Raw genomic sequence first — 13,526 nt, forward strand, 5'->3', positions numbered from 1 at the left:
AGATTTAGAAATTGTTCACGTTGCTACAAGACCAGAATGTGTCGGTTAAGGAGGGAATTACTGGAAGATTCATTCTAACTGAGATTCTCTCTGTTCCAGGTGGTGTTGTGACTCGTCCTCAGGTCTACCTCCTCCCACCTTCATCGGATGAGGTAGACACCGATCAGACTGGGACCTTGATGTGCCTGGTCACCAAGTTCTCTCCCGCAGACATCTATGTGGCCTGGATGGCCAATGACACCCTTCTGAAGACAGGGTTTGTGAACCAGCCGGTGACCACGGACCCCAGAAAAGGCTGGAACACAATGACCAGTCAGCTGAAGGTTTCTCCTGAGGAGTGGAAGAGCGGCACCACTTTCTCCTGTGTGGTGGGTCATGAGTCGCTCACAACCAACCTGTTCCGAAGCATCAATAAATCTCACAGCAAACCCACCCTGGTCAACGTCTCACTTGTTCTGACTGATAGTTTTAAATCTTGTGTGTAACACTGTGTGATTCAATCCATGAAACCCTAGTTTTGTTAGTTTTATGATTATTAGTTATCAGAGAGGATTATTTAGCTGTTTAAAACATGATAAAAAGCTGGACCTTTTAAAATAATTAAAAATGAAATTAAGATCTAGAACCAAATTAAACAATAAACATGATTCAGCCCAAATCTCTGAATTTGTGTGTACATTCTCAGACCTTCTTCTGCCATGCTTGAATGGATTTCAACCCTGTGTGGGATGGCACAATGTATTAAATCTTTGTATCTGTCAATGTACCGATCCAAGTTCAATAAATATGACATAAGTATGTCTTGGTTGTGATTTTTGGTGATGGAAAATAAGGAACTTTCAACATGAGGTGGGGTGGGTGACGCACACTCAGGGAGAAATAGTAATCTTTGTATCTATGGTGTCTAAACCCTTCCTGCATCTGGAATCCCAACAATCAGCTGTCAACAAATGGTCAGAGAAATTTGAACCTACGGCCATCTGACAAAGAGTTGAGAGTGCCAACCACTGACCAGACAATATATTTGTGTCAAAGATGTCAGATCACTGTTTGAGGACTCCTTGTCCCCACTAACTTGGCTGCTCCTCATCTCGTGCCTGTGTGTCACTAACTGAATGAAACGTATCATTGTTGGGAACTGTTGTGTTGTAATGGCGCAGTAAAACATCTGTCTGTCAGGGCAGACGGTTTACATCTGTACCGGAGGGGGACTAATATCCTGGTGGGAAGGTTTGCTAATGCTGCATCGTGAGGGTGGGGACGGGTTCAACTAGAGTTGCAGGGGATGAGAACCAAGGTGTCAGGACAGATAGTGGAGAGATTGGGGAATCAGATGGCAGGAATTAGAAGGTTGAGCATGTTCTGAGCTGCGTTTATTTCAATGCAAGAAGTATTGTAGGAAAAGTAAATGAGCTCATGTCATAGATCAACACATGGAATTATGATATTCTAGCCATTAGTGAGACTTGGTTGAAGGAGAGGCAGGATTGGCAACTCAATATTCCAGGGTTCTGTTGTTTTTTAGACACGTCAATGCAGGAGGGGTTAAAGAGGGAGGGATGGTGTAACTAGTCAGGGAAATTGTCACAACAGTCATCCGTCAGGAGAGACTGGAGAACTCCTCTTGTGAGACTTTATGGGTGGAAATGAGAAATAAGAAAGGTGTGACCACATTAATGGGACAATATTACAGACCACCCAACAGTCTGCAGGATTTACAGGTACAAATTTGTTGGGAGATCACAGACTTTTGCAAGAAACATAAGGTTGTGATAGTAGGAGATTTCAACTTTCCACATTTTGACTTGGACTCTCAGACTAAAACAGGGATAGAATTTGTCAAATGTATTCAAGAAAGTTTCCTTAATCAGTACATAGAAATCCCAGCAGAGTGTGTGCGATACTTGATTTCTTATTCAGGAATGAGACAGGGCAGGTGACAGAAGATTGTGTACGGGAACATTTTGCATCTACTGATCATAATGCCATTACTTTCAAAATAAATATGGAAAGAAGATAGATCTGGTTCCTAGGTTCAGATTCTAAATTGGAGAAAGGCCAATTTTGATGGTATCAGAAAGGATCTGGTAAGTGTGAATTGGGACAGGCTTTTCTCTGGCAAAGGTCTACTTGGTAAGTGGAAATCTTTCAAAAGTGAAACTTTGAGAGAACATTGCTTGTATGTGCCTGTCAGAATTAAAGGCAACAACGACAGGTTTAGGAAGTCTTGGTCTTCAAGAGATGCTGAGGCGCTAATTAAGAAGAAAAGGGGAGTGGACAGCAGGTATAGGCAGGTAGGAACAAATGAGGTACTTATGGAGTGTAAAAAATGCAAGAAAACCCTAAAAAGAAATAAGAAGGGTTAAAAGAATGGACGAGGTTGCCCGAGCAGACAAAGTGAAGAGGAATCCTAAGGGATTCTACAGATATGTTAAGAGCACAATGACTGCAAGGAACAAAGTTGATTCTCTCGAAGATCAGAATGGTAATCTCTGCATGGAGACAAAGGGGATGGGGAAATCTTAAATGGATTTGTTTGCATCTGTATTTACTTGGGAGACGAACAAAGAGTCTATAGAAGTGAGGCAAAGCAGAAGCAAGGACATGGACCCTTTACAGATTACAGAGGAGGAGATGTTTACTGTCTTTAAGCAAATTAAGGTGGATAAATTCCCAGGCCTGACAAGGTGTTCCCTCTGACCCTGTGGAAGGAAAGTGCAGAAACTGCAGGGAGTTGGTGGCTGGCAGAGATATTTAAAACATCCTCAGCGCCAGGCGAGGTATAGCTGACATTGTTCCACTGTTTAAAAAAGGCTGTAAAAATAAACCAGGAAATTATAGGCCAGTGAGCCTGACATCTGTACTGGGAAAGTTATTGGAAGGTATTCTAAGGGACCAGATATATGAGATTTTGGATTGACTTGGACTGATTAAGGACAGTCAGCATGGCTTTGTGTCTAGCCAATCTTATGGAGGTTATTGAGGAAGTTACTAGGAAAGTTGATGAAGACAAGGCAGTGGCTGTTAGCAACATGAACCTCAGCATGGCATTTGACAAGGTCCCACATGGGAGGGTGGTCAGGAAGGGTCAGTAGCTCGGCATTCAAGATGAGGAAGTAAATTGGATTAGTCATTGGCTTTGTGAGGGAAGCCAGAGACTGATAGTCAATGGTTGCCTCTCTGACTGGAGACCTGTGCCTCAGGGATTGATGCTGAGTCCACTGCTGTTTGTCATCTTTATCAATGATTTGGATGACATTGTGGTTAACTGGATCAGCAAATTTACAGTTGACCACAAGACAGAAGGTGTAGCAGACAGCAAGGAAGACTATCAGAGCTTGCAGTGGGATCTGGACCGGCTGGTAAAATGGGCTGAAAAATGGCAGAGGGAATTTATTGCGGACAAGTGTGAGGTGTTGCACTTCGATAGGACCAGCCAGAGTAGGTCTTACACAGTGAACGATAGGACACTGAGGAGTGCAGTAGACAAAGGGATTTGGGAACACAGGTCCATAATTCATTGAAAGTGGAGGCACAGGGAGATAGGATCTCAAAAAAATGTTTTGGCACACTGGCCTTCATAAATCAAGGTATTGAGTACAGGAGACAGGATGTTATGTTTAAGTTGTGACTAGATGGGCCTGTTTTCTATGACTCAATGACTGTCTGACAGTGACCAAGACCAGCCAGTCTGTGTCTGCATTGCTTGGAGTTATTGACAGTCTGCAGAACATTTTCAGCTGACATGGACTGCGTATATCCATCAAATCAGGTAATGGACCTCAATTCACAAGTCCAATTACAGGGAATATTGTGAGAGTAATGGAATCAAACGACTGAGAACAGTGCCCAAAGTGGGCTCAGGCAAATGGTGAAGTGAAGCGCCAAAATACATCACTGATGGAAAGGATGAGGACCTGCCTGATTGGAAATGTGAACTGAGACTGTGGACAGATGTGTGGAACATGCCAACACGGGGAAAAGTCCACCTGAACTTCTCACAACCACAAAGTGAGGGGGAAGTTACCACATCAACAGAACTGCAAGTACGGGGTCAGGACCCAGAACGAAAAGGAAAATTCAAGCTGTATGCAGTCAGCCACAGAGGAGCTCAAAAGTCTATTGTCAAAGTTGGTGACACTGTGCTTATCCAGCAAGAAGAAGGGGACAAATTCGCCACACCTTTCAACACAGCACACAGGGTGATGAGGAAAACAGGAAAACCAGTGGTAGTTGAATCTCCAACTGGAGTGCAGTATGCAAGGAACACCACATATGGAAAAAGTTCAACACAAGGACTTTTGGCAAACAGGAGGAAATTCAAGGACTTCACAATGAGATACTGAGAGGGGATGATGGACAGTTACGTATAAGTTCAGTTTCACTGTAAGCAAAATCCATTACCAGACTGAAAGCAAAGAGAAACTGGTGGAGAGACCTCAAAGGGTTAGGAAACAACCTCTGAAGTTTCACTGACATACCAAATGTACTCAAACTCCAAATGAGATGCAGCCACTGTCATGTCTTCTTTGTGATTGCATCAATATGTTGGACCAAGGATAGATCATCAGAGATATTAACACCCAGGAACTGGAAACTGCTCACCCTTTCCATTGCTAATCCCTCAATGAAGACTGGTGTGTGTTCCCACGACTTCCCCTTCCTGAGACAGGAAGATTTCAGGAAATGTTGTCTTTGGTCAGAAACTGCATTTCTCATTGCAATTCACAGCTCCGATACTGCATTTTATTGGCATTCCAGCAGCTAAATGTCACGTAGCTGGGCAACTGACCTGCAGTCCCTGCTGTGACCTGACTGGCTCCTTGATGTTTGATTTTGTTTTCTCAGTCAAAGGTTGTAAGCAGAGATGAGCAACAGAGATGAACCGACAGTCTGTTCCCAAGCCTCAGGACAATGGCGTGAACACACAACCAGAGGTGACTGTGCACAATTCTGGTTTTAGATTACAAACTGTTTCACTCATGTTCTTTGGTTTCTTCCTACTCTGTTTACCCATATCCATCAATCCCACAGCAAACTCTTCACTGCTCTGTGATCGGCCAGCTGGAGCAGAGCAAGGAATGCCGGCCTTGTCAGAGAGGGAATGATGAAATAATGACTGCAGGATCAATGTTTGCACACCAGCGTCTCAGAGACATGAAGCAAGTCTATCTGTCAGCAGAACTGGAGGAACTGAGTTCCACTGGAGCAGGCATTGTAGAATGTAACTGGACACTAGACAGTTGTTGAGTTCCAGTAAACCAGAGAGATGCACAGTACTCAGCCAGGCACAGAACTAGTGCTTGAAGCAATGGTACACAGTACACTTGTGATGCTATCGCAATGTTATCTCTTTCTCTGTCCATAAATGTTCTCTAACCTGCTGAATACTTTCCACAATTTCCCTTTCATTTCCAAATGTAAAAACCTTTACATTTTAGATGTGGAGAGATCACAAGTGATGTAAGCATTGGCCTGGATGGAGTAAGAGCAGAATATTCCCGGTAAACATTTCAAGAAAAAAAGGCCTTTCCCGATAGGAACCCTCTGAAGTTAACCTTCCCCACCAGATGAGATGGAAAGAAGTTGGGTCACTGGGTTCTCTGCAGCAGAGATTCCCGTGGACAGAGTGGCCGACAACTCCAATTGTCAACCTTCAACTGATGGTGTGGTTCACCTCACTGAAACAAGCAAGATTACCTGCAAGTCTTTTCTTATTAGCTCAAAATGGAAGTATACATTTCATGACTAAATACATCAAAATAAATTATCAACATTTCTGAGATCCTGCAGTTATTGTTAAAACTTCTGTGTGTCAGGTCTGATCCTGTTGGAAACTTGTGTAGACAACTTGAGAGGTTAAATGTCAGCCTGTGTTTGTGTAATCAAAATTCAATAAAGAAGATATGGAAAGCATTCGGCTGCCAGTGTTCTGTGCCGGTATCTTTAGGATAAAAGTGTGTGACTTAAACATGAGGGGTGGGAAGTGTTGCCTGGTTGGTTCTGAGCTTCATTGTATAAGCAGTAGCATTCAAGTAGATATAGGTATATGTGTATTATAGTTTCCACTGTGCAAATGATGGAACATTCTGGATTGGTCCACAGTTTGAAATATGCAAAGTTAATTGACAGGGAAAGGTATTTTATCACCTTTGTGAAGACATTTGGTGAACTCACTCAGAAAGTGGAGAATTACAGAAAGAAAGAACAATATGTAGCCAGTGATGCCCTGGGACCTGCAGCAATGTGTTCAGTGCTGACACTATTCACTGGATCAAAGAGTCAAAGGTTCATTTATTGTCAATATTGTATAATATATGGATAGATTATCATCTATCCATATACAACTCTGAAATTTGATTCTCCAGATAGCCAAGAAAACAAAGAAAGTATATGAAAATTGTTCGGAGAAACACAGCAAACCCATCAGCCATATAAATAAGAACAGCACCCGACCATCACCCCCCAAAAACACCCTCTCCCACACAAAACGGAACAGAAACATCAAACCCCAAAAGACAAACCTCCCCCCACAAAAAGCTAACAGAACACCAACCCCCAAACACCCTCCCCTCACACAGCACAACAGTCTGATCCATAAATACAAAACCACAAAACCATCTCCGATATCACCGACATTCATTGAAAGAGAAGAGAGGGACACCACACGAGGCAGAGGCCGACCCGCCTGTCACAGCGAGCCACACAGCAACGGGCCACTCACAGCATCCATCTCCAGCAGTGATCAAAAAGCAAACAGTCGGTGCTGATATTGGGCAGATACCCACATGACAACTTTGCCACTCACATAACACTGGCAAATCTATCAGCACTCTGTAAGGTTTTAACTACAGAGATAATAATCGATGAAATGAATAGGCAAGAGCCAACTCAAGGTCTTGGGACTACATCTAGGAAGGGACAAACTGTCTTGGAGAGAGTGCTGAGCATACATGCACTCCCCAGTGCAAATTACAAGATGGGATGATGTTAAATGAGAGCGTAGCTTCTGTAATGAAGAACACTAATGGAAGATCTGGTCAATATTTTTGGTGGAGCAAACATAGTCGATGAGGAGAAACTAGTTCATTTAGTTCTCCCCAGGGGCTCCCAAGTTACAAATGACATGCTGTAAGGAAATGTGACTCAAATCATCAAGTTAAGTCGAGTTTATTGTCATGTGCACAAGTACCTTGAGGTGCAGGTAAAATCAGAAATTTGCTGCCAGCATCACAGGCATGTAGCTTCAGACAACACACTAAATCCTAATTTTACATAAATCATCCAAGACATGAAGAGGGAAAAAAGGCAGTGCAGGACAATACATTCATGCAAAGAAAAACAGACATTCAACTTGAAGAGGTTCATGGAAGTTTGGAACAGTCTTCCACAATGTCAGGTCTGTAGGTCAATTTAAACATGAGAGTGAATAGACAATAGACAATAGACAATAGGTGCAGAAGTAGACCATTCGGCCCCTCGAGTCTGCACTGCCATTCTGAGATCATGGCTGATCATTCACTATCAATACCCAGTCCCTGCCAATAGACAATAGACAATAGGTTCAGAAGTGGTTTGGATAATCCCAGGGATCAATGGATCTGAGGAAAAATCAGGCCAATGCAATTGGTCAAAGATCAACTACAATGTCATTGAATGGTGGAACTGACTCAGGCCTCCTGTGTTCCTGTCTTCCGTTTGTCTTGACGTGATGAGGATGTTGTTGATCTTCAGGAAACATCAACTCTCTCACTTTCTCAATTGTTTCAGAAACCTGCACAGACTTGACAGGAGAGGAGGGGAAGGAAGAACAGGGACGCGTGGATGGAGATGACAATCTGCCTACAGTTGCTGCCTTTGCCATTCTGTTCATCATCAGTTTCCTCTACAGCACCTTCGTCACCGTTGTCAAGGTAACTGATTGACTAATGGAGGCATCCCATGAAACCCAAACTTTCACCTTCCTTATCTCACCACATTGCATTCTCTGACACTGCAACCCCAACGACAGCACAATCAACAGACAATGCAGTCTTGAGGCCCCTCACAACCCCTGGGACTTTACACCTTTCTTCTTCACTCCGAGCCTCTGGGCCTTGATAAGCAGAAGGTGGCAGAATGTGAATGGGTATTTGGGGCAACAATTGTGAACTTAAGGAAATCAAGCAAGAGTTGTATTGAGAGAACAGCAGGGTAAGGGTCAGAGGAGGTTGATTTGGTAGATGAATGTGTGGCTGAGGAACTGGTGTAGGGGGCAGGGTGTCAGATTTCTGGATCACTGTGATCACTGCTGGGGAAGGTGCGACCTGTACAAAAGGGATGAATAACACCTGAACCTGAGGGAGACAAATATCCTTGTGGGCAGGTTGGCTAGAGCTGTTCAGGTGGGTTTAAACTAATTTGGCAGGGGATAGGAAATGGAGTGATAGGGCGGAGGACCGAGTCATTGGTTTACTAACAGAGGCAGTGTGTAGTGAGATTGCTAGCAAGCAGGGACTGATGATCGGGTTAAAATGCAGTCAACAGGATGAGTTGCAATGTAAAAGGAGGACAAGATAGAATTCAATGCATGCAGTATATGGAATAATGTAGATGAACGTGTGGCACAGCTACAGATTGGATTGCATGATGTTGTGGCATCACTGAATCATGGCTGAAAGAAGATTACAGCTGGGAGCTTAGCTGGCAGGTAGGTAGAGGGGGTGGGTTGGTTCTGTTGGTAAAAAATGAAATCAAATCAATAGAAAGAGATGACATAGGATCAGAAGGTATAGAATCATTGTGAGTAGAGTTAAGGAATTGCAAGGGTAAAAAGACCCTATAAAGAACAGTGGCAAATATGTGTCTACTAATTACAACAGGAGATAGAAAATGCATGTCAAAAGGGCAATGTTACAATAGTCATGGGGGATCTCAATATTCAGGTAGATTGGGAACATCAAGTTGATGCTGGATCTCAAGAGTGGAAATTTGAAGAATGCCTGCAAGATGGCTTTATAAAGTAGATCATTGTTGAGCACATCAGGGGATTAGCTATCCTGGATTGGGCATTGTGCAGTGAACTGGAATTGATTAGAGAGCTTAAGATAAAGGAACCCTTAGGGTCCAGTGATCATAATATGATAGAACTCACTCTGCAAATTGAAAAGGAGAAGCTAGAGTCAGATGTATCAGTATTACAGTGGAATAAAGGGAGTTGCAGAGGCATGAGAGAGGAACTGGCCAAAATTGATTGGAAGGGGACATTGGCAGGGATAACAGCAGAGTAGCAATGCCTGGAATTTCCCTGAGTAATTCAGAAGGCACAGGATAGACACATCCCAAAGAAGAAGAAGTATTCAAAATGCAGGATGACACAACCATGGCTGACAAGAGAAGTCAAAGCCAACATGAAAGTCAAACACAGGCGTATAATAGAGCAAAAATTAGTGGAAAGTTAGAGGATTGGGAAGCTTTTAAAAATCAACAGAAGACAACTAAATAAAGTCAGAAAGAAAAAGACTGAATACAAAGGTAAGATAGACAATAATATTACAGAGGATACCAAAGGTCTCTTCACATACGTAAAGTGTAAAAGAGAGGTGAGAGGAGATATTGGAGCGCTGGAAGATAATGCTGGAGAGGTAGTAATGGGAGATCAGGAAATGGTGGATGAACTGAATAAGCACTTTGCATCAGACTTCACTGAGGAAGGCACTAGCAGTATGATGGAAGCTCAGGAGTGTCGGGGGAAGAAGTGAGTGTTATTACCGGGGAAAAGGTGCTTTGGAAACTGAAAGTCAGCTGGATCAGATGGTCTACACTCCAGGATTCTGAAAGAGGTGGCTGAAGAGATTATGAAGGCATTAGTAATGATCTTTCGAGAATCACTAGATTCTGGCATCGTTCTGAAGAAATGGAAAATTGTAATTGTCATGTCCCTTCAAGAAGGGAGAGAGGCACACAAAAGGAAATTCTAGCCCAGTTAGCCTGACCTCAGTGGTTGGGAAGATGTTGGAGTGGATTGTTAAAGATGGGGTTTCTGCTCCTATGACTTATGGTCTTACTCGGGACATAAAACTTTAGCCCAACTATGTATCACACTAAAGGTCTGAACTGGTACTCAGATTCATGTTTTGTGGTGACCTCAGAGAATACTGACAGACTCCTCTTCATGGGCTTCCATCTCCTGGAATGAGGACAGACCGCCTGTTATTTAGTTCACCTGTCCTCACAGGTTCAGGTCTGTGCTGCACCTTGTCACACACAATATCATACTCTCCTGTCTGTATTTCAGGCTCAGCAGTGACCAGCAGATACACGCCCCACATTCAGACAAGAAATCCCCGTGTGGCTGCGATGTTTGGAAATGGAGTCTCCATCTCACTCACTTGGCAATCCGAGGCAACTGCACTGCAACTGCTCATTTCAGAAAATAAACCTCTAGATGCACCGGGGATGCCAGATGGGAAATGGGGGCACAGAGCTGGTTAGGTGGGCGGAGGGACAGCAGTGGATGATACATTGGGAAAATGGCAGGATATGTGACACTGGAGGGGGTATACAGGAGGGGAGAGGAAGCTAATGTTAAGGCTTGGGAATGGGGAGCAGGGGATGAGGGTGTAGTTTGTGATGGAGAGGAGGGAGGTGAGGAAGAAGGTAAAATGAGAGGGGGAGTGTGGAGAAGAGTGGGTTTGAGATCTTGCTCTGTCAAATTTTGTAAATCAGATGTTGTGGAAACCATTGCCTGTAGCTTTTCCTTCAGTTTTCTGCTGGAGTTTATGTCATGATTTGAAATTGTACTAATTAAAAAAACAAAAAGGAGACAATGAAGTGACTGGAGTTGATAAAATTGAGGAAAGCCATTCATCCCATCTTAGTTCCGTCATCACTGCAGTGACTTCACCTGCCTCCAAGTACAAGTGGGTAATGCATCCCGAGACAAATATCGGAGAGATTTCCAGCCTGTAATATATGAATGTAGCACTACACATACTACTCCCATTTATGAGGGATTTCTCACAGTGGGAATACTGGGGTGCTGCACCCGAAAAAGATATTCAGGACAACAGAGGCTCATTTGGAAGAGTTTCTCAGAACCCTGTTACACATCCCAGAGCCAGATATTGATGGAATGTTTCATAACGAGTGTCTCAATCCAATATTTCAACACATTATCCTAAATCTCCATACTCCACGTCCCATAAAACTGTGTGTACAGGAGCTTCTCCATTGCATACACAATCTCCCTTCAATGTCTCAGCTGAAAGGCAGCAGCTCTGTCCCTCTGTACTACGGTGAACAGCCAAGTCAGCCTGAATTTCCGTTCTCACATCACTGAAAATCGACTGAACATCATCAGTGCCCTGGAACAGAACTCACTGCAGGGACCAAAGCTTTTGGTCTTCCCAGTGTTTAGCTGAAGGAAACTTTGTGCATCCTGCAGCATCCCCCATCAGAGAGTGTGGAGGCGTTGATACAAGTACAGGTGACACAGAACTGGATATCGACCATGTACATGTTTTAATGTGATGTCGGCAAGAGAGAGTATTTGAAAAAATATGCCAATGCAGGAAAATACACCAAATACTGGGGTAAGCACATTAGGAGTAGAAAACAGAACCGATTACTAATTAATGCAAACCAAGAATAGAACAGAATACAACAACTATTTGGGTAATGGACACCAGCACCTGATTTGAGCAGAGTAACTCCAAGGAACAGACATTGGAGGAAGGCAAACAGGACCAGATATTGAAGGAATATACCCTAGGAATAGACATTGGGGAAAACTATGAAAGACCAGACAACCGGAAAAATACCCCTCCACAGGACCAAAAATTGTAGTTAATTCTCAACTTTGTTCCTGAGGGAATACGACAGAGCTTGGGAATGCACGATTGATCTTCGGGAAGGTTGGGATTCCTGTATATGAGAAACAATTTATTCAAGAAACTCTCTTATTTGTAAGAATTTGAAGATCAGATTCCCAACCCCATATGCTCCACCTTCAGTCAATTTGGAAAATATATATGGAACTGTGTTTAGAGACTGGAACCAAAATCAGGTACTGGAAGAGACTCCTGCACCCAGAATGTAGAGCACATTGTGAGGGGTCTGGTACTGAGTCAGGTACTGGGGGATGTAATTGCAGGAACTAGTGATAACTGCGACCAGGTTCTGTGGAGATTACCTGTCACATGTAATGGCAAGTCTGACCAACAGAATTTTGGCAGAGTCATTCCCAGTGCCGTCTCTGAGGGAATTCTATCACACACAGTTTTATAAAAAGAAACTTATCCATGGAATTTCCATGGAAACAATTCACTACATTATCATGATGTAACAATCCAAAATAATAAAAAGTAATCAGTCATGAAATATTATTAATAATGAATTAATTACATTGCAAAGTAATTAAAAATCAATCCTAATCCTGTAGATAAATATAAAAACAATACAATGATGGATGCATCGTGATACAACATATATACGGATGACTTTCTGTTATTCATTCATGGGATGTGAGTAGAACAACATTTCTTTCCCATCCCAACTGCTCTCGAACCGGGTGGATTACTGAGCCATTTCACAGTGCGGTTACAGGTCAGTTACATTACTGTGGGCCTGGAGACATATACAGGCCAGACCAGGTAGTCAGCAGATTCCCCTCCCTGAAACACCTCAGTCATGCATTTAAACACCAATCTATTTCTCTAAGTCACGGTCACTGGTCACTGACACAGAACTTTCATTACACACCCCAGCTGCCGTGATGTGATCTGAACTCACGTATCTACGTCACAAACCCAGCTTCTCAATTAAATTCTCAGTAACATGAACTGTGTCTGTGTGTGCCCAAACTGATTCATATTAGAGAGATCAACAACTAGTCCAGTGTTTATTTCCAGCCATAATACCCATCTCACGCACACACTCTGCTATTCTCCAACACATTCATCCAATCTACTTCATTGTGAAACCCCTTTCCCCAGCTTGTACACACAACTTCCATCTGATTCCTCTGCCCTTGACATTTTAACACCATTCCTCCTTCAGTAGCTTTATTCCTTCTTTCCAGTTCGTCAATCCAGCTTCCCTCCCTCTCCTCTCTGCCCCCCACCCCACTCCCCCTCCCTCCACCCCACCATGGCAACTTCCTTTGTGCCAACAAACAATATCTGTTGCTCAGCAACTAGACTAACTCTCACTCTTGCATTTCAGCCAACTAGAAATCCAGGATTTGTAACAATCTTACCTTGCCACTGGCCTCTGCTCCCCTCCATAAACGTCGGCTCTCGACACTGGCCTGCTCCCTCCTTCTTTCCCTCCATGAGTACGTGCTGCCAGTCCTCGAGTATATTTTACACTCTTCACTGCTCACAGGAACAGCTTTGCCTTCTGCTTCCTGTTTGTCTGTCTGTCTGTCTCTCTCTCTCTCTCTCTCGCTCCCTCCGTCCCTCCCTCTCCTGATGGCTCCAACAGTCTGTTTGTACAAAGGCAGCTTGTCAGAGCCAGCTTCTGACCCCGTGCTCTGAGAAAGAATT

The 13,526-nt window shown here is 43.4% G+C and overlaps 1 protein-coding gene and 1 long non-coding RNA gene across 2 annotated transcripts in view; one reads left to right on the forward strand and one right to left on the reverse strand.

The window, feature by feature from the left end:
- LOC132381361 (uncharacterized) overlaps nt 1-1,310 on the forward strand; it is a 108,372-nt gene extending 107,062 nt beyond the window's left edge. The window contains 1 exon segment of the mRNA XM_059950723.1: nt 100-1,310. Within this exon segment, the coding sequence (XP_059806706.1) occupies nt 100-485 (386 nt within the window). The 3' untranslated portion in view covers nt 486-1,310.
- LOC132381362 (uncharacterized) overlaps nt 1-13,526 on the reverse strand; it is a 47,906-nt gene extending 34,380 nt beyond the window's left edge. Inside the window, exon 1 of the long non-coding RNA XR_009508013.1 lies at nt 13,238-13,526. This is a non-coding gene — a long non-coding RNA (uncharacterized LOC132381362). The remainder of the gene's footprint in view (nt 1-13,237) is intronic.

The sequence above is a fragment of the Hypanus sabinus genome, chromosome 26 (genome assembly GCF_030144855.1).
Source record: "Hypanus sabinus isolate sHypSab1 chromosome 26, sHypSab1.hap1, whole genome shotgun sequence".
NCBI classification, from domain to species: domain Eukaryota; kingdom Metazoa; phylum Chordata; class Chondrichthyes; order Myliobatiformes; family Dasyatidae; genus Hypanus; species Hypanus sabinus.